Source organism: Squalius cephalus (assembly GCF_949319135.1).
Source record: "Squalius cephalus genome assembly, chromosome: 15".
Taxonomy (NCBI): Eukaryota; Metazoa; Chordata; class Actinopteri; order Cypriniformes; family Leuciscidae; genus Squalius; species Squalius cephalus.
Genome location: NC_137136.1, coordinates 6,901,657 through 6,919,283, shown reverse-complemented (window position 1 = coordinate 6,919,283; position 17,627 = coordinate 6,901,657). Strand labels below are relative to the sequence as shown.

Genomic DNA, 17,627 nt, shown 5'->3' with positions numbered 1-17,627 from the left:
TGTCCACTGTACTGCTCCCCGAGAGACAGCGATGCGGCTGTGTGAGCGATGTCATATCCTGTATTCAGAGAGGGTTGTTTCCTGTTGGGCGATTTTCTCATTTACATTCTATTTTCCCAGAAATCCACATTCCTGCCGGAGTTTGACAGTAATGTCTCTGTGAGGAGCGAATGGGCCATGTAGAATAGATCTTATCTGTGTAATGTAACAAGATTATCAGCGGCATTAGCACGCGTCAGCGCTATCAGAGAGATCGTGGTGGGAGGTAAATATGGAAAACACCATTGAGATGAATCTGACAAACTAGATTAAAAGGGATAGTTCAGGCAAAAATGAAAATTCTGTCATTATCTTCTCACCCTCATGTGGCTTGAATGAGGTTTGAGAGCTAGAGGCAAGATTTTCAGTGAATAACGTCTTAAATGCCTGTCTGATCCTCGCACAAAGATATCAAATGACTTCAGCATACTTGGAATATAGCACAAAATTCATATGGACTACTTTCATGGTTCTTTTATACTGATCAAGGTTTCTTACAGGATTCTACTTGTGTAACCTGGATATTCTGCAAAGCAGGGTTATTATAGTTAACTAAAACTAAAACCAACAGCATAAAAAAACATTTTCGTTACTTGAAATAAAATTAGCGTTAACCGAAATTAAAAAATATACAAAAACGTATTTTATTTCATGTTATTGCCAAGGCTAAATGTCGTATTTTCATTTAGTTTAAAACTTGATGTACTAAAATAACTAAAACTAAAAGTGAAATAAAAATGAAAATAAACATAAAAAGTCACTTTTCTTACATCAACTACTAAAACTTTAACTAATTCAATTAAAATAGGAAAATCTAAAAATAAATACATGTAAAATAAATACATCAAAATACATGTATATATATAAAACATTAAATCATTTGTTTTAAATGATATCACAATATTATAACTCACAGTGTGAAAATTGATTTGTTATATGATTGTATTATATTTAGGTGTGTTATTACATTATCAGTGTTTTAAAAATGAAATTCAAGTGAGAGTTATGATGACAAAAGTAATCTAAATGTAAAAATAGAGAACACAATGAGCTTGCACTATAAAATATATTTGTGAAATCAAATGATTTGAAATTATCACACCAACTTCTCAAATGATTTCAGACTATTTAGCAGTGTTTGCTAAGGCAACATTTTTGAACAAGCCTCTAACCTTTTACTACAAACATGAAAGACACCAGAAATCATGCAGCTTTTTGTGTGTTTTCACATATCAGAAAAAAAAAAGGATGATCACAAACTTACACTTAAGGAGGGACCCGATATCTGGAGACCTCAAGCAACACTCGCATTTCATTCAGAAAATGTAAAAATCTAGTGTTGTTATGGAACATGCTTCTTTGTGTTGCACTTTCACAGATGAGCGACACAACCAACTAAAATCATTCATTCAAAACAAATTGGGAGGGAATTGTCTCTCTCTCTCTCTCAGCATCACAGGATGGATGATCAGGCTGCTTAGGCTCCCACCACACTGCCGGAGTTTAAAGCTCAGCATTTTCTTCCGGAAAGCCCTAACTGGTCTATGATGCCTCTTTTTGTATGCGCTTGCCCTCATCGTTGTGTGACTGACCCCCTCAGCCCTGCTGGCTGCCTGATCACAGGGACCGTTTATTACCGTCGTCCCTACCGCTCTTATCTTACGCCGCCAATGCTCATTTCCTTTCCAGATTGAAATGCAAATGTGAAATTTAATGATAAATGCATTATCTGATAGGTGCTGATAACTCTGATTCGCTGTCAGTATAAAATACACACCCCAGGGGGCTCACCGGTGCCAACTTGCCAAAATCCACTTTCTTATAAATGTACGTACCTGCAATAAATTCTGGAGGTCATATGCATTAAAAGGGGAATCATATTTTGTGTATTCTGCGATGTGATGCCACGGCTGAACAGTAATTGCTGCCGTTGCTATCTTGTTGGATGTATTATCCATCACTTTGATGAAGTGACTTTTAAGAAGTGCAAAAAAGACAGATAAAACCGATTTTTTTTCTACCGAGAGACGGCGAGGGAAAATCTGCATGGTAAGGCGAGATTCTTGGGAAAGAAAAGATATCTGTTTTTACGTCTGTTGTGCGCTTTCTATTGAAGCTTAAAGGGATAGTTTATCCAAAAATGAAAATTCTATCATCATAGAATTCATCATCATATCATGTCGTTCCAAACCCGTTTGACTTTCTTTCATCTGCGGAACATAAAAGGAGAACATTGGCAGAATACTCATGCAGCTTTTTCCATATATTGAAGGCATATATTGCATAGTGCATACAGTACGACTCAAGATCTTGATCAAAAATGTATGCACCTCATGATGGAAATAACATCACAACATTTATTTTCATCAAGATTGGAAAATAGCACATGAGTCATATGGACTACTGTACTTTTACAGTGTTTTATGGTGTTTTTATATGTCCTTTTTGGAGCTTGGTCACTGAATGCTTTCATTGTATGGAAAAATATCAAGACATTCAGTATAACATCTCCTTCTGTGAAAGAAACACATTCAAATGGGTTTGGAGCAACAAGAGAGTGAATAAATTACAAAATTCTATCACATATAGGAATTGTACATGTCACATGGGAAGAACAAAGCACTATCAACGCACAAAATAATAATAATCATAAAAAAACAAATATATATAATAATATAATTTCATAAAATATATTATCAGGTGCATTATAAACTTACTATCATGGTATACTGAGTTGGCAGCAAGCTAAATTAACCTTGAGAAACAAAATACTACTGTGCTCCATTTTGCCTTCTTTCTTAACACTGCCACTGAATCAGTGATCAAAAGCAGGACCACATCACAATTCAACATAAGTTAGAAAAAAACCCCACTCTTCGTAATTCAAGAGCTCATTAAGTCTTCAGAAACAGCTGAGACTTTTACCTCTGTCGGGTGGCCTTGTCAAGGATATCTTCAGATGTCCTGCTATTGAGCGTCTGAAATCCCCTGATCCCAGATGGATTCATTTAAAACGTGTCATAATGAGCTGCTTACAAGTGATTACTGGCCGCTAGCTAATGGGCTAAACGGTTAAAGGAGGGCCAGGAATGATCGCGTGTTGGATTGGACCTTCAAGACTGAGTATCATATCAGAGGGCCACTGCGGACTTTTATTCCTTTCTGATATTGTTGTCTAGCTTCTGTTCTCCAGTATATAATATCCGAAAAGTTTTTGTGGTACAGTAAGGGCTCAGGAGATGATCACCAATCCACGATGGACTGTGGACCAATAGGCGCTCAAACCAAGACACCCATGGAGGCCCAAAACTCAAAAACAAGCTACATTCTTGGTTAATTTTGTCGTTATATCTCATACATGTGACTTTATATCGCAAATTTACTTAAATGGCTAATAGAGAACTTATTTATTTATTTACAACCTATTTATGATGTAAAATCTTCTGCACATGCCTTTTCACAGTTCCTTTCGCATGTCAATCAAAGTGTTTTTTCTTATAGTCAATAGACTTTATTTGACATCAGAGCCTGAATTCACTACTTACTAATGCTAAGCACATTGTATTAGGGGGAGGAACATTCTCATTCTAGAGAGTTTTGATTTGACAAAAATTTCTTTGAAAATAAATTTTTAAATGTGTGTACACTGTAAAAATTAAATGATAAATAAGTTATAACAACATGTTTTACATTGCTTTAACTCATCAAAATAAGTTAAGCAATTTTCAACTTTTTTTAAATTAGTTTAATGTAATTTAAGTTGAAAAGTTAATTGTACTTAAAAATTTAAGGCAGCAACTTTTTTTTTACAGTGTATCTGCTTAAAGTTAATTTTGTCCATATTTGAGAGTACACTAGGATATAGATGTATATTTGCATATACAAATTTGTAGAAAAAAAATAAAAAATAAGAAAACAACAACTACATTCTAATGCCATCACAATTGTTTTCTTTCTTGTTTTTTTAATAATTGCAGATCTGTATAGATAAATGAACGTTAATTGAACATTTGAGATATAAAGCCACAATTACAAGACAAAGTCGAAATGCATGGTCATAAACAAACAAATGCACACTGACACAATAAAATGATGCACTTACGTGGACCGTCCCATTCCTCCGGCTCCAGAGGGGGGTGTCTGGTCTTCTCACTTTCTGTTTCCATCTCAGCCTCTCCTATTTCTCTGTTGCCGTTCTCCTCCCCTGAAAAACACAACAGATAGAGAAAATAGTTGTACATTTAGTAGAAGCATTAAACATATTTTAGTTTCTATTTTCAACAGCTTCACTTCACATTGACACTTCAAACTCTTTTGTGATAGATAGAGATAGATAGATAGATAGATAGATAGATAGATAGATAGACAGATAGACAGATAGACAGACAGACAGACAGACAGACAGACAGACAGATAGATAGATAGATAGATAGATAGATAGATAGATTTTTTCGCATTGGAGTCACACTCCACTCATGAAAGCGTCTCAGCGACTCTCTAACACAGCAGAACGGCCTTCACCATGGTCCTCAAACACACACTGGTCCATCCAGATGGGTTAATCTAAAGATCAAATTCTCTCGCCACGGTGTGTTTAAGCCAGTTAAGACGTGGTTCACTTCAAAGGCAGGCAGTAAACATGGCCAAAAGGATCGCAGCTTCTTGCTTGCTTCTGCACACCCGGGCGAAAGGAGAGGGCCGCGCTGCCCTACTTACTGCACATGAGGTCATTCTGACCTATTTTCCCGCATGCAAGTTCCTGCTAGGGCTCAGCTTTTTTTATTCATTCTGTCCTCCTCACTCTCCCACTCACTATTTGTATTGTCAGGCCTTGAGAAGCTCCTTAGCATACTCATTGAGCATTACCATAAGGATAACAAAAGGCAATATCAACAGTTCCTTTCCAGTGTAGTGAGTTTGGGAAGGCAGCGAGATAACATTAAAGGCTCTACCTTGATCTCCGGCGAACATGTTAAGCCCTGTAACGAAACGTCTTGGAACTGTTTAATTACCGCTCAGGAAATGAAGCTACAAGATGATTCGTTAATTAAGCAGTGATTAAGGATTTTCTGCCTTCTATCTAACACCGTTCGCAATGCATTTTAAACACAATCGCCAAGGCAACCTCGCAGGGAACAAGTGTCACGGCAGCTTGATGAAGTTTCTTTCAGGAACACGGAGGGAATCTGCTGGGAAAACATTGTGCCAAGCAGGTAAAGTGCGACAGAAATTACCTGCATAAAACAAAGAGGGCCGACATGCAGTAGAATATGGTTCTGAAGTTTTTTTGTTTTTTTTTTCACGTCATGTGCACATGACAGTAGCAGCAAACGGTTTATTTCCTTGTCTGTAACTTTGCATTCCACCACGTTTTTTTGTCACGCTTGCATTCAATTTTTATAAATATCCATCTTGCTTCTCAGAAAGCAGATAAATAACATGGTCAGACCCAGATATTTGCCTCCAACATTCCCATCTCAGAATTTATTAATTTAGAAGACTCTTTCATCCAAAGTGACTTACAAATGAGAATAATACAAGCAGAGGCAATTCATCTGACAGAAAAAATCTATCAATTTTCAATTCAAACGTTTGGGGTCGGTAAGATGTTTTTGAAAGAAGTCACCAAGGCTGCATTTATTTGATCACAAAATACTGAAAAAACAGCAAAAAAGTGAAATATTAATACAATTCAAAATAACTGTTATCTATTTTAATCATTTAAACATGTAATTTATTCCTGTGAAGCAAAGCTGAATTTTTAGCATCATTAGTCCAGTATTCAGTGTCACATGATCCTTCAGAAATCATTCTAATATGCTGATTTGCTGCTCAAGAAACATTTCTTCTTATTATCAATGTTAAAAATGTCAAATCGAATGTAACATTACACTTCTTTACTGTCACTTTTGAATATTTTAGTGTCCTTGCTGAATGAAAGCATTAATTTGTTTTGATTTCTTAAAAAATGCTTTGTATTTGACATCATTTTATATTTATCTTTTTTTCTTTTTCTTATTTTTTTCAGAATTAGAAACAATTTCACTTAACTGATTCAACTAATGTACAGTATTTGACATGAATGGACATCACACTGTGGGTTTTTATATAGCTTGAAATGCATGCCCTCATTAAGATAAATAAAAATCCCCAGAAGGTCACTTCCATACTTGACCGGTCACTCAGCTGTATTTGCTCTCTTTTGGTGATGAAACACACTCTAATTTTACCTTAAAATTCATTTATTTAGCAGATGCTTTTATCCAAAGCGATTTACAAAATATTCATCAAATCATAAGATGAACTAAAACTCAATAGTCAAGACAATGCCGAGTTAATGTATAAACTAGATTAGATTCCAAAATAGAGAGAACTCTTCAAAACACAACTGAACATATCTTTAGGGAGCACTTACAATATATCTGATTTAAATGCATCATATCTTCCATTATTCATGTGCTACTGTATGTGTTTTTTCGTTAATTATAAAATAGAGTCATTAGCTTAGCAACATGCTAATGCCTATGGGGAGGGGCGATATTTGTGTGACGGGTGTGAATGACTTTTGAATGAATTGCTGCCTGTGAAAACCATTTCAAATCAGTCACTTATGACAATTAGGATGATGCCTCGGCAGGTAGCTGTCTTTGCAGACAGTGGACAACTCACTGGGGTTTAGAACAGAGCTTAAAACTGTGTCAAAAGAGAAATGGACAGACATAAGGTTTACGGCCCTTTGCCTCACTGGTCTAAAAAAGAAAAAGAGAATGCTAAGAGATTGATCTGGGCGCCAAGATGTTGTTTGCATGTGTGCGTTCATCCATGAATGCATATGTCAGACATTAGGATAGAGTTAGTGAGAAATCTGCCAATCGGATCGCAGCTCCTCGGTTCTGTCTAATGGCACTGACATGCATGCGGGTCAATAAGCTTATAGGCGATTTACACAAACAGCTCCTGCAGCAAGGTAGACACAAAGTCATATTGGCTTTTTTCTTCCTCTCAGCATTGTTCTACCAAGGAAGCCCTTGAAAATGTCAATCTGGTGAGGGTGATTTTAAGGAGATCTGAGCTTTCTAATCCCAATAAACTGGAAGAGAGAGAGAGAGAGAGAGAGAGAGAGAGAGAGAGAGAGAGAGAGAGAGAGAGAGAGAGAGAGAGAGAGAGAGAGAGAGAGAGAGAGAGAGAGAGAGAGAGAGAGAGAGAGAGAGAGAGAGAGAGAGAGAGATCAAACAGACCAATATATTGTCTAGATTCTGAATGACCACACACAGAACTACACAGGATGATACACAGATTTTCACAATATCAGTGCAGGAAATGCAAAAAAAGAAAAGAAAAGGTGAACAGATTAAGTATTCTAATAGTAAACACTTGTACATCACTGTGGCTAAAATAATACACTAAATCTAATAATAAATGTAATTTTGCTTATCGCTCTCATTGAAAATAAACTTTTCACTGTTTATATTCCTTAATATATATATATATATATATATATATATATATATATATATATATATATATATATAGTATATGTATATATATACAGTATATATATATATATATATATATATATATATATATATATATATATATATATATATATATATATATACACACATATATATATTTCCTATATATAGATATATAAAAGGTTTTGTATTATATGGTACCATGGTTAAGGTTTTTTTTTTTTTTTTTTGTGGAAATGTACTGGCAGTACCATAATAATTGTCCTACACTTTGGAAAACCCTGATAGATGAATATAGAAATCATAAAAAACATCCCATCAAAACGGCAGTATCAATTGATTTTGGCTGCCATCACGATACCTCTTATTTTTCAACACATTTCCTCTATTGCGGACGGTACAACCAATTCCTGATGAATCCACCCAACTTTTATCATTAAATATACTGTTTCATTCTGAGAAAACAACAGATTGTGAAGTAAAATGGGTTATGAATGGTATATCATGCTCACTTTGAGTAGCATAGTCCAACGTATCTGATGCCATCACTGTACCACCACAGAACTTTTTGTAAGGGTTTTGGGTATTAATTATCAAGAGTAAAAAACAAATATTTTCCAAGAAATGTACAGTAGGAATGTCTGTTGTTAGTAATTTACACATTTTTGTACCGTCTGTGTGGATGTTTAAAAAAAGATTTCATTTCTTGTGAGCAAAGAGAGAAAACCGGCTCCAGCTATTACATGTACAAAATTGCCTCGTTGAATTGTTTTCTAATAATGGGGACTTTTGAATTATGTATCCTGTGTAGTTTGAAGATAAAGTGCTAATTTTGTTATGCTTGGTGATGGGTGGCCACTTAGGAAGCCAATATTTCCCCTCCATTTAAAGCAGTGGTAATTGAGGACTTTATAAAGTGAACTGTTGTCAAATAAACAGATTTCCCTGTAAAACTAGAGACAGCTGTACGACAAAGTCCACAGTTTCGCTTTTCCGCACAATAATCTGCAGTGGCACGCAGCTTTCGGAAGCTGATTACAATAATAATAAAAAAAAAAAATTAAAATGCCTCCAGTGCGGACAAGAAAAAAGGAAAATATCCCAGCAAAATCCCACCCAGCACCCCGGTGGAGTGTGTGATTAGTGGAAGGCCTCGGCACTATCTCTTTAAAGGCCCATAAATTCCCCATCATTACAGGAACTGGCTGTGCTCTCTTCTGGCTGCTGCTGGCCTGCGTTATCTCTCCGTGCGATGCCGTCTGGAGTATGTAGATCTGGCCTGGCTAGATTGTCATACTTAACAAACATTAATGAATGATTTCCTGCACAGAGTCAAACGGGGCTAAAGGGATGTGTCTTTCATCTTATCGCTGCGCAAATGAGCATTTTTCCATATTCTCCACGCTTTACCATCAGCGGCGAGAGAAATGTATTGAAAAGATCTTTCTGCTGCCGAAGATTCCGATTAGCGAGGAAACGGCACAAAGAAGGGCGTAATTAATTCTACTGCGCACTGTTTACTGGCTCGCGTCGCAAGTCCGCCCGGATTCAAAGGATTCGTTCATAAGTGGCACCTTGCTACGGGCTAAAATGACTCATAATTATTCAAGTCTTTCTCCGCTGTGATATGATCAGACCAGAATGGAATCTCAATGCTGTCATTTAGATCAATTAATTTATATTGAACATGTTTATGCTGTGGCTTTCTTGGGACATATTGTAGTTAGCAAGGCCACTGAGTAACACTCGCTATTGGTTCGAAGTCTTCCGCAATTCAGGAAACATGCAACTGCAAAAAAATCAGACCACTCTGTGCAACTCCAACTCAACTGCTCCCAGAAGAAGCGTTTACAAGAATGGAAAAACACTGAAGCAAGGTCAACTTTCACAATTTCTGTAAAACTGGGGGGGAAAAAACCCTGAAAATATAACACCAGTATTCTCACAATTATAGCAGCGAGTGTGACAGCGGCTTGTAAATTTCAGTTTGAAACTTGTTCACAAGCGCAGCGCCCATAAATGTGAAATTGACCGTGAAAAGGGAGTTGTTTGAGGGGGGCCGCTTCAATTGTCAAGGAGACAACAAGGTTGTCTCTCTGGACTATCAGGGGTGCCTTTTTTCTCTTTATTTCTATCCGTCTCCTCTTTCAAATAAGGAGGCCCATCTCTTTCAACAGGCCTCAGGTTTCATGTTTATTCACGTTTGTGCGCTAGACTCACCCTATTCATCGGCAGGGACTTCATTTCACAGTGCGCTCTGCTGTTTCGAAACCATTTCGTATGAAGCCATTGACGGAAGCGTCTCAATCATTTCATGGTACATGAGTGCGCGACGATGCGACTGAAGCAGAGACCCTCTCCAAACAGTTTAGGATCGCCGCAGAGAGGAACCCCTCTGCTGTTTCAGGGTATTTGGTTCCACAGAGGCTTCTGGGAATTGAAATGAGTGATGTGCAAAGAGTCAACGCTTCAAAAAGATTCACTGATCACAATGCATGACGGTTCTTGTGAACTCTTACTGTTATAAACCACATAGATGTTTTTTTGATACTGTGATAGTCATTAGAGAGTATCAATATACAGACATCGATGTTGGACTTCGAACGTCCAAGCTACAGTCTTAAACAGTCAAAGACAAATGTTCATTTAACTATTCATCCATTTAATGTTTCAAAAGCTTTATGGAAAACATGACCAACTGGAATAATTCTTAAAAATAGTAAGGCAAACAGAACATCACAGAAACATACAGTACAGCGCAACAAGTGTATTTTAGTTACTGAACAAATGATTCTTATGAGCAACTTTATGAGCAAGCGAATCAAATACTTTTCTGAATTTTCCAGGTTCAATTAAAAAAATACAGAAAGTAATAGTGCTTGAATGTTCAATATGCTGCTAATGCAGAAGCAACACTGCAGAAACATACAGCTGGACAAGTTTAATTCAATTACTGAACAAATTATTCTTATGAGCCGCTACTTTTTAGTGAAACAAATACTAATAAATAAGAACTAGATCTTACGTGGTTCAATATTAAAAAAATGAAATAATAATTCTTATGAGGTAACGGTTCTAAACTGTCCTACATATTGCTCATTTGGATGGAAGATTGTAGAAACATACCGTGCGAAAAGTGAATCCGATTTCTGATCAAATGACTCTTAAGACTCTCAATTCCCAAGCAAATGACTTTTATCATCTGGTTCTATTTAGTGAATCACTTAAAGCCAAGAGTATACTTTGTTTTTTACATGTATTCGAGGGTGCGCGTACAGGGTGCATGATGCAAATTTCTTCACCGTACGATTTTTGTACGCACAGGTTACACATGCGCAATGAATTTGTTTTGCACTAATCAGTTGTTCCACAAGGTGGTAACACTGGCCCGGGCCGTTGTTTCACAGTTGAAAACGAAACTAAAGAGATGGAACAACAACAACAACTACAACAAAATACCGGAGACTGCAACAACAACAGAAGCCTGCATAGACAAGCGCTTGTGTGAAGGGGTTATGAGATAGCCGCAACTTTAGTTTAAAACAATACAAAGACATTTTTATCAATCATAACTTTGGAGAAATGTTTAATTTTCTAGAGTGCATGTGTAGACCACTTGCGTTCATGCAAGCTATCAAAAGGAGTAGGCTATGCTTTGAAAGGCTATGCATTCAAAGGCTTTATGAGTCAGTCGAATTGGCAATAGACTAGAGTTCAGTTTGAAAAATGTTTTTCCCTCAAATGAACTACTAATGGAAGGAATCTGAAACGTTAAGCATAACCATTAAATACATTATAATTCCCATCCCTAGTTGTATGGGCTGCAGATGTTTGGATCTTCAGCCTTAATGACTATAGGGATGGGAATCGTAAGGCATTTACAAATTCTGATTTCCTTTAACAATTGGTTTGTTCCATTTCAAACCATGAGCTGCAAGGTGCAACAGACTCAAGCAAATGGGTGATACTTTGCTGGCGTCCAACGGCCTGACCTTTGTAAACCTTTAAGCTGATTTGCTACTTCACCGTCGTCCGATCAAAGTTAATAAGGGCTTGGTGAGTTAATGAAGACGGGCGATTCTTCTTTTTGTTCAGACAGCTTTTTAATACCTATTATAGGATGAAACTTTTAATGGAGGTTTTAGGTTCTCCTGACAAGCTAGTTGTCAGCGAATGACGACAAAGATACACGACCACTGAACTACGAGCCAGTCGTGGAGCAACCGCCTGCCAGCGAGGAACTTCACACGGGAGACCTTATTCTCCAAAACAGATAAAGGAACAGGGATGAGTGACTGCTTTTTAAAGCTCTGGCGTTTGACTCCGCTTGGGCTAATTACAGCCCGCCATCTCATTTGAGAGGGTTTACTTAATCAAGAGAACCCTCTCTGCCATCCTATAGCCGAGGAATAACACACATAAACCGTTTAATGCCACCAGGATTGCGTTCGCCGTCAATTCATAGCACTTCTGCATAAGTGGAGTGAATTTAAGCCACTCAGACGCTGGGCTAAATGCGCTTTAAAGAGATCTAATTGAGCAGAGGATCAGGGGGAAATGAATACACCTGATGAGCTTGTACTATGCATTAACGGGAAGAGAATGGGAACTTGTCCGAAGAATTCGAGGACATGGAAGACTTAGAGCCAAATTGCAGCAGATAGGGAGCTTGAGAAATCTGACGCAAACCCCCTCGCGTATGACGAAGGGAAGATTACTAAAGCATCTCGGAAGTAAAAGAGTTGAAATCTTTTGACCACTGTTGGTTTTTGCAAAGCCTTCAAAAGTTTCAAAGTAATATTTGAGGAGATTTGCTAAAACTTGGTGGTACAAAAAAGGCCATCGAATGGCTTTGATACAAGTACACACTAAAAAACTGCCTTGAGAATGTGAGATCTATGGTGCAAGCCTTACAAAATAGTACTGTGACCCGTGGTACTTTAATATTTACCATAGGACTGATGCTATTTCCATAGTACTCTTAAAAGAACAAATTTTTTTTCGCAATTAATTTGTAAATGGAAGGAACAACTTTAGGATCTTTTAAATAGTAATTGAATTGAGCATCCGAATACTGTATTTCATCCCTTGGGGAATCTGAATAAAGCATAAATCTCCACAAACAAAATAAAGTAAAGCTGCATTCATCTGCAGGGCTCATTCAATGAAGCAGTGGGAAACAAAAGCACATATGAAGATTTTCATTCGTGCCCGAAAACAAAATATTGCCAAACTGCCATTAGTTCTGAGGTTCACACATGTCATGCCTGTTACACCTTTACAGGAAGAACAAAAGGAAAATCATTAAACCTAGCCCACCTTGTGCAAGACATAAAAAGATTCTGCTCCTCCTTGTATGAAATCCCTCTGGGCACAGTGAGTTTTTAAACAAAACGTAATTTAAAAACATTTCTCTTTGAGGTGGAGGGACATTCAAAGCACAAACTCGGTGAGATTCCTCTCACTGAACAGTGAGGGAAGGGTAGGGAATCCTGAGGAGGGTTTTTGGAGGGGTGGATGAGATTGCATATGTGCTGGGGGTCCAGACAGCTTCCTAACTTTGAACTAAACACACATTGCAAATTAGTCAGGTGTGGCCAATACATAAAAGGAATAGAAAGATCACTTAAAAGGGAGTTGGCACAAACTGAGTGAACTGGCACATGACAGACATCAGGCCAAAACCCAACACATTTCAAGTGTGTTGTCCTATACAGGCTCAACACTGCATAGCTAAAAGTTATCCTAATCACCCCGCAAGATTCTCCTCAAAATATTCCTTCACCATGACACTCCAGGCACTTTACACTACTGTTCAAAATTTGTATTGGAATGTTTCTAAAGTCTCTTATGCTCACCAAGGCTGCATTTATTTGATTAAAAACAACAACTGTGAAACAGCAACTTGTGAAATTGTATTAAAATTTTAAATAAGTATTTTCTATTTGAATGTATTTTAAAATGTCATTTATCGCCATGATGGCAAAGCTGAACTTTAGGGTCACATGATCCTTCAGAAATCATTCTAATATGCTGATTTGGTGCTCAATAAATATTTCTTATTATTATCAATGTTAAAATATTTTTGCAATGTTGCTAGTTTTGTGGAAACCGTGATACATTTTTTATGGGATTCACTGATGAACAGAGAGTTCAAAAGAACAGCATTTCTTTTCTGAATAAAAGTATAAATTTCTTAAAAACTGGTTCTTAAAGGGACAGCCCCCCCCCCCCCCCCCCATAAAACATAAAAAACATGTATACAGTCATCCAGGTTTGGAACAACATGAGGACAGAATGTTTATTTTTGGGTGAACTAACCCTTTAAGTGATAAAAGCTCAAGTATGTTTCACTCCCCATGGTAAGTCCTGGCTGGAATATGACTAAGGATAAGCCAGCGCACTGGTTGCCATTTCCTAGATCAAACTCCTCTTTTCCGGTACATAGTGGGAATTGGATATCAAAGGGAATCTATCTAAACCTGGACACTGAGATTTCTGGAGATTTTCCCAAACCTCTACAAGCAAAACGGTGTGTGTTCAAGCTTAGGTCTGAAACTGCCATCAAACCCATAACCAGAGATGCTTCAGAGTCAGACTTCAGCTGGGAATCAATTAGCAAAACCAAATTTCATCGAATGTTACGCCACAATTCGTTTAACTAGGATATGCTCTGTGATGAATATCTAAATACTTGTTTAGTTTATAGACCTCCTACATGAAAGATAGCACTATGGAAGTAGAAGCGTCAGGAATGGCTGACCTTTGCCGCAGAAGTATTCCATGTCCTCACAGGTGAGGTTGTCTGGCTCAAAGTCAGCAGGAAAGTTTTCCTCCGCTGAAAACTCCTCTTTAGCAGTGAGTTCATTTGCGTCTGATATGCACTCCTCTTCTTCCTCTTCCAGACCTCCATCTAGTGGACCTACACACAGAACACAGCACAATCATTTTGTTTGTTGCAAGTGAGACACTGCACAAGCAGGAGCACTTATTCGAACGCCACGTGTCGGAAACATGTACACGTGAAAGCCACTCAAAAAATCATGCCACCTTTTGGAGATGCCTTACTTTAGCCACATTCAGATATAGAATAGAATGCATCCTTTGTGAAGAAGGTAATCCTATAATGCACTGCAAAAAGCAAAGTCCCTTTCAAAGAATAAAGTCTGTTCACTTGGCAGCCATATTTGCAACGCCTCTGGGCAGCAACTTCTGGCATCCGAAACAAAAGGTGTGGAATGTTGGACACTTTAAATTACGTAGCGGAGGGGGAGATGCTATCAGACTCTGATACTGAATAGCCTAATAATAATAACCTTGAAAAAATCATACACTACACGGTTGAGTACATTATGCATAAGTACAGTGTAGTATATGTATAGTATATGCATAAGTACATAGTGTATAGTGCGTCATTTAGGACACAACTCAAGTCCTACATACTTGAATTAGGGAATCCTTAAATGTCAGAAACTGCCTGCGAACTCACATTTAAATAATTTTTTTCAAATCAACAACAAAATCTGACATGAACTCCAGCCAAAGGGCATGTGCCGTCCAAAGCGCAGGTCTCAGAACACTGCGTGTTTATAGCAACCGGAGCTTTTAATGGCAGCTGACACGATTACATTACCAATTGCCGGTTGGCTCTTTTATTTAAAAGATGGGACTTATTCTGACATATTCCACGTTGCAGTTTCTCCCAAAGATGGACCATCTTTATAAATAAGAAATTTTTGGAAAAAGCCCATCCAAGATGGCAGTCAAAGCGAAATAATTGTTAATTATTCAGATTCATTTAGAACTTATAATTTAGAATAAAAATAATTGAATTAAATAAAAACACTATTCATCCCAATATTTGTGTGCTATGGACTTTTGAACTTAGTATTGCATTGTTGCTTAGCAACACACTTCCATCAAACTATTTAAATCAATTATGAGTCAAGTCTTCTGTGCTTTTTTCCAAAGGAAGTGCTATTCTCTTGAGGTACATATTTTTTTAATTCCAAGTCACTTATGAGGTTCTATTTCAGTAAGATGCTTACTAGAAAGGCAGCTTACTTTAAAACGGAGCCACTGAATGTCGCTATCATTTTTTTTGCATTTGCACCATTTCTGCTCAAAATCAAATACTAATATATCATACGTTTTTCAGTATGTATGCACACTATATTTTCTGCATAAAATACCTTCAGTGCATAAGCCGAAAAGTTTACAGCATACAACCAGAAAATAGTGCATGGAATACTGTATCCCACAATGCAGTGCACTCAAAGTGACCTGTTATTTCCAGAACAGAAAGTTGTATTGATTTTCATTGGACTCATTATTTGACTTTTTACACAAAATTAGAATATCAGAATTAGAATTTTTTCCAAATTGACAGTTGGTTGGCCACTGAATTGCACATGCTACAATGTAGCTGCATACTGAATACGGTTTCCTTTAATATATTTTTGTGAAATAGTAGGCAGCATACAGTATCCGCTTCACACTAGCATTCACAGCATAATCTCTCCTCAGGAAAGTGTTTCCTGTGGCCCACTTGACTGAGTATCCTCATGACCGCTGCTGCACGTGTGGAGCCACATCTCAGCCGATGTCAAACCTGTAAAACACACTTCATCTGCGAGAAAAGTTCCTCCCGCACGACCTACTGACTTTTAACACCGGCGTCAGCAGGAGCGGAGGACAGAAAATGCCTTTATTAATTTGTCCGTCTTATCACAGGATACAATGTTGATTTTCCATTTACATTTCATGCCTCCAGGTAATATACCGGTGCAATCTTAAAGGAGACATTTTTTCAAATGATTAATTTTTTTCTCTGCTCTGTGCAATGTTATTTCTTTAAATCTAAATGATTTCTTGACTTTAGCTTGAAGCTGTACTTTTTTTTTTTTTAATTTTTTTTTTTTTTTAGGGGTCGTATTTGCATATTACAGTTTTGCTGTAATCAAGGACCTAAAATGTACAGGGGAAAAAGTTATATATACTATTTTTTCTGCATTTGCACCCTAGAAATGTAAAAAATAAATATTTCTCTAATATACGGTACATGTTGTTGTTGTTTTTTTTAGCATTGATACGTTATAGAGTGGTGCAGGTATGACATTGCTTTGTAGGCCAAAACACGGAAGCGAGTTAGCATTTTAGCACTTCCGGTTCCATCGTCCCAAAGTCAAATTTTTTTTTAATGGGGTTTTGGTAAAATGGCTGAAATAAGATCTCAAGACACTTCAACGTTTTATCCTACGATATAAAACGCATCAGTATTACCCCACTCCTGATTTTTTAAAGCTGTTACGTGTCTTGAACAAGGCGGTTGCTAATGCTAACTAAATGTGACTACAGTCGGGGAGGTTAAACGTCATCTCGTCGAACAGGGAAACTCAGTCCGCTTTTACAGCATCGTTATCCTTATAATTGTGCTCTTATAAACTATTCTAACTCAACGTTCTGGGAAAACGTTTTAGATAAAAACTGAAAGAGTTGTCAGAAGCTTAGTGAATGGTAACGTTGAAGTCGTGGGACCGTGGTGTAGTTTGTTTATAGCTTACCTTTAGCTTTTTTACTTCTGGCGACTGCATGTAGGCTTCAAACTTAATAAAAGTTGTGTTTATCTGTGATAATTATCTTGATGGACAAAACGTGCAAGTATAATAAACTTTTGTTGATCACAGAGCTTTAATTTTAGCGATAATCCAAAAGCCGAAAATCCTATTGGGTTTTTCTCGAGGGAACAAGTGTGATGCTAACTGCAAAGTGACTTCATATCTCACCACTCTATTGTATACCTTTCAAAAGTTTGGGGTCAGGAAGTTCTTTCTTTTTCTTTTTTCTTTTGAAAGAAATTTTTACAAAAATTCAGTATTAAATTGATCAAAAGTGTAAAAGATTTATATTTCAAATAAATGCTTACTATCGATCATACTAAATAGAGATTTTTCAAAATAGATTATAATAATACCCAGAACAACATAGCAACTGCATTGCAACATGCTAGCAATCCCTCAGAACACTTAAGCAATCACCTAAAACACCAGAAATTATTATTATTATTTTTATTTAGTTCATTGACCTTTGGTTTCTATATCAAAACATCATTAA

At 37.1% G+C, this 17,627-nt stretch overlaps 1 protein-coding gene across 5 annotated transcripts in view; it reads right to left on the bottom strand.

The window, feature by feature from the left end:
* zfpm2a (zinc finger protein, FOG family member 2a) overlaps positions 1 to 17,627 on the bottom strand; it is a 212,887-nt gene that overhangs the window by 101,370 nt on the left and 93,890 nt on the right. For 4 of the 5 annotated variants that reach the window (XM_079893740.1, XM_079893741.1, XM_079893743.1 and 1 more), the window contains 2 exons: positions 14,278 to 14,436; positions 4,142 to 4,243 (listed from right to left, as the gene is read on the bottom strand). In XM_079893740.1, the coding sequence (XP_079749866.1) occupies positions 4,142 to 4,243; positions 14,278 to 14,436 (261 nt within the window). The remainder of the gene's footprint in view (positions 1 to 4,141; positions 4,244 to 14,277; positions 14,437 to 17,627) is intronic. The other variant, XM_079893744.1, reaches the window with a different exon arrangement.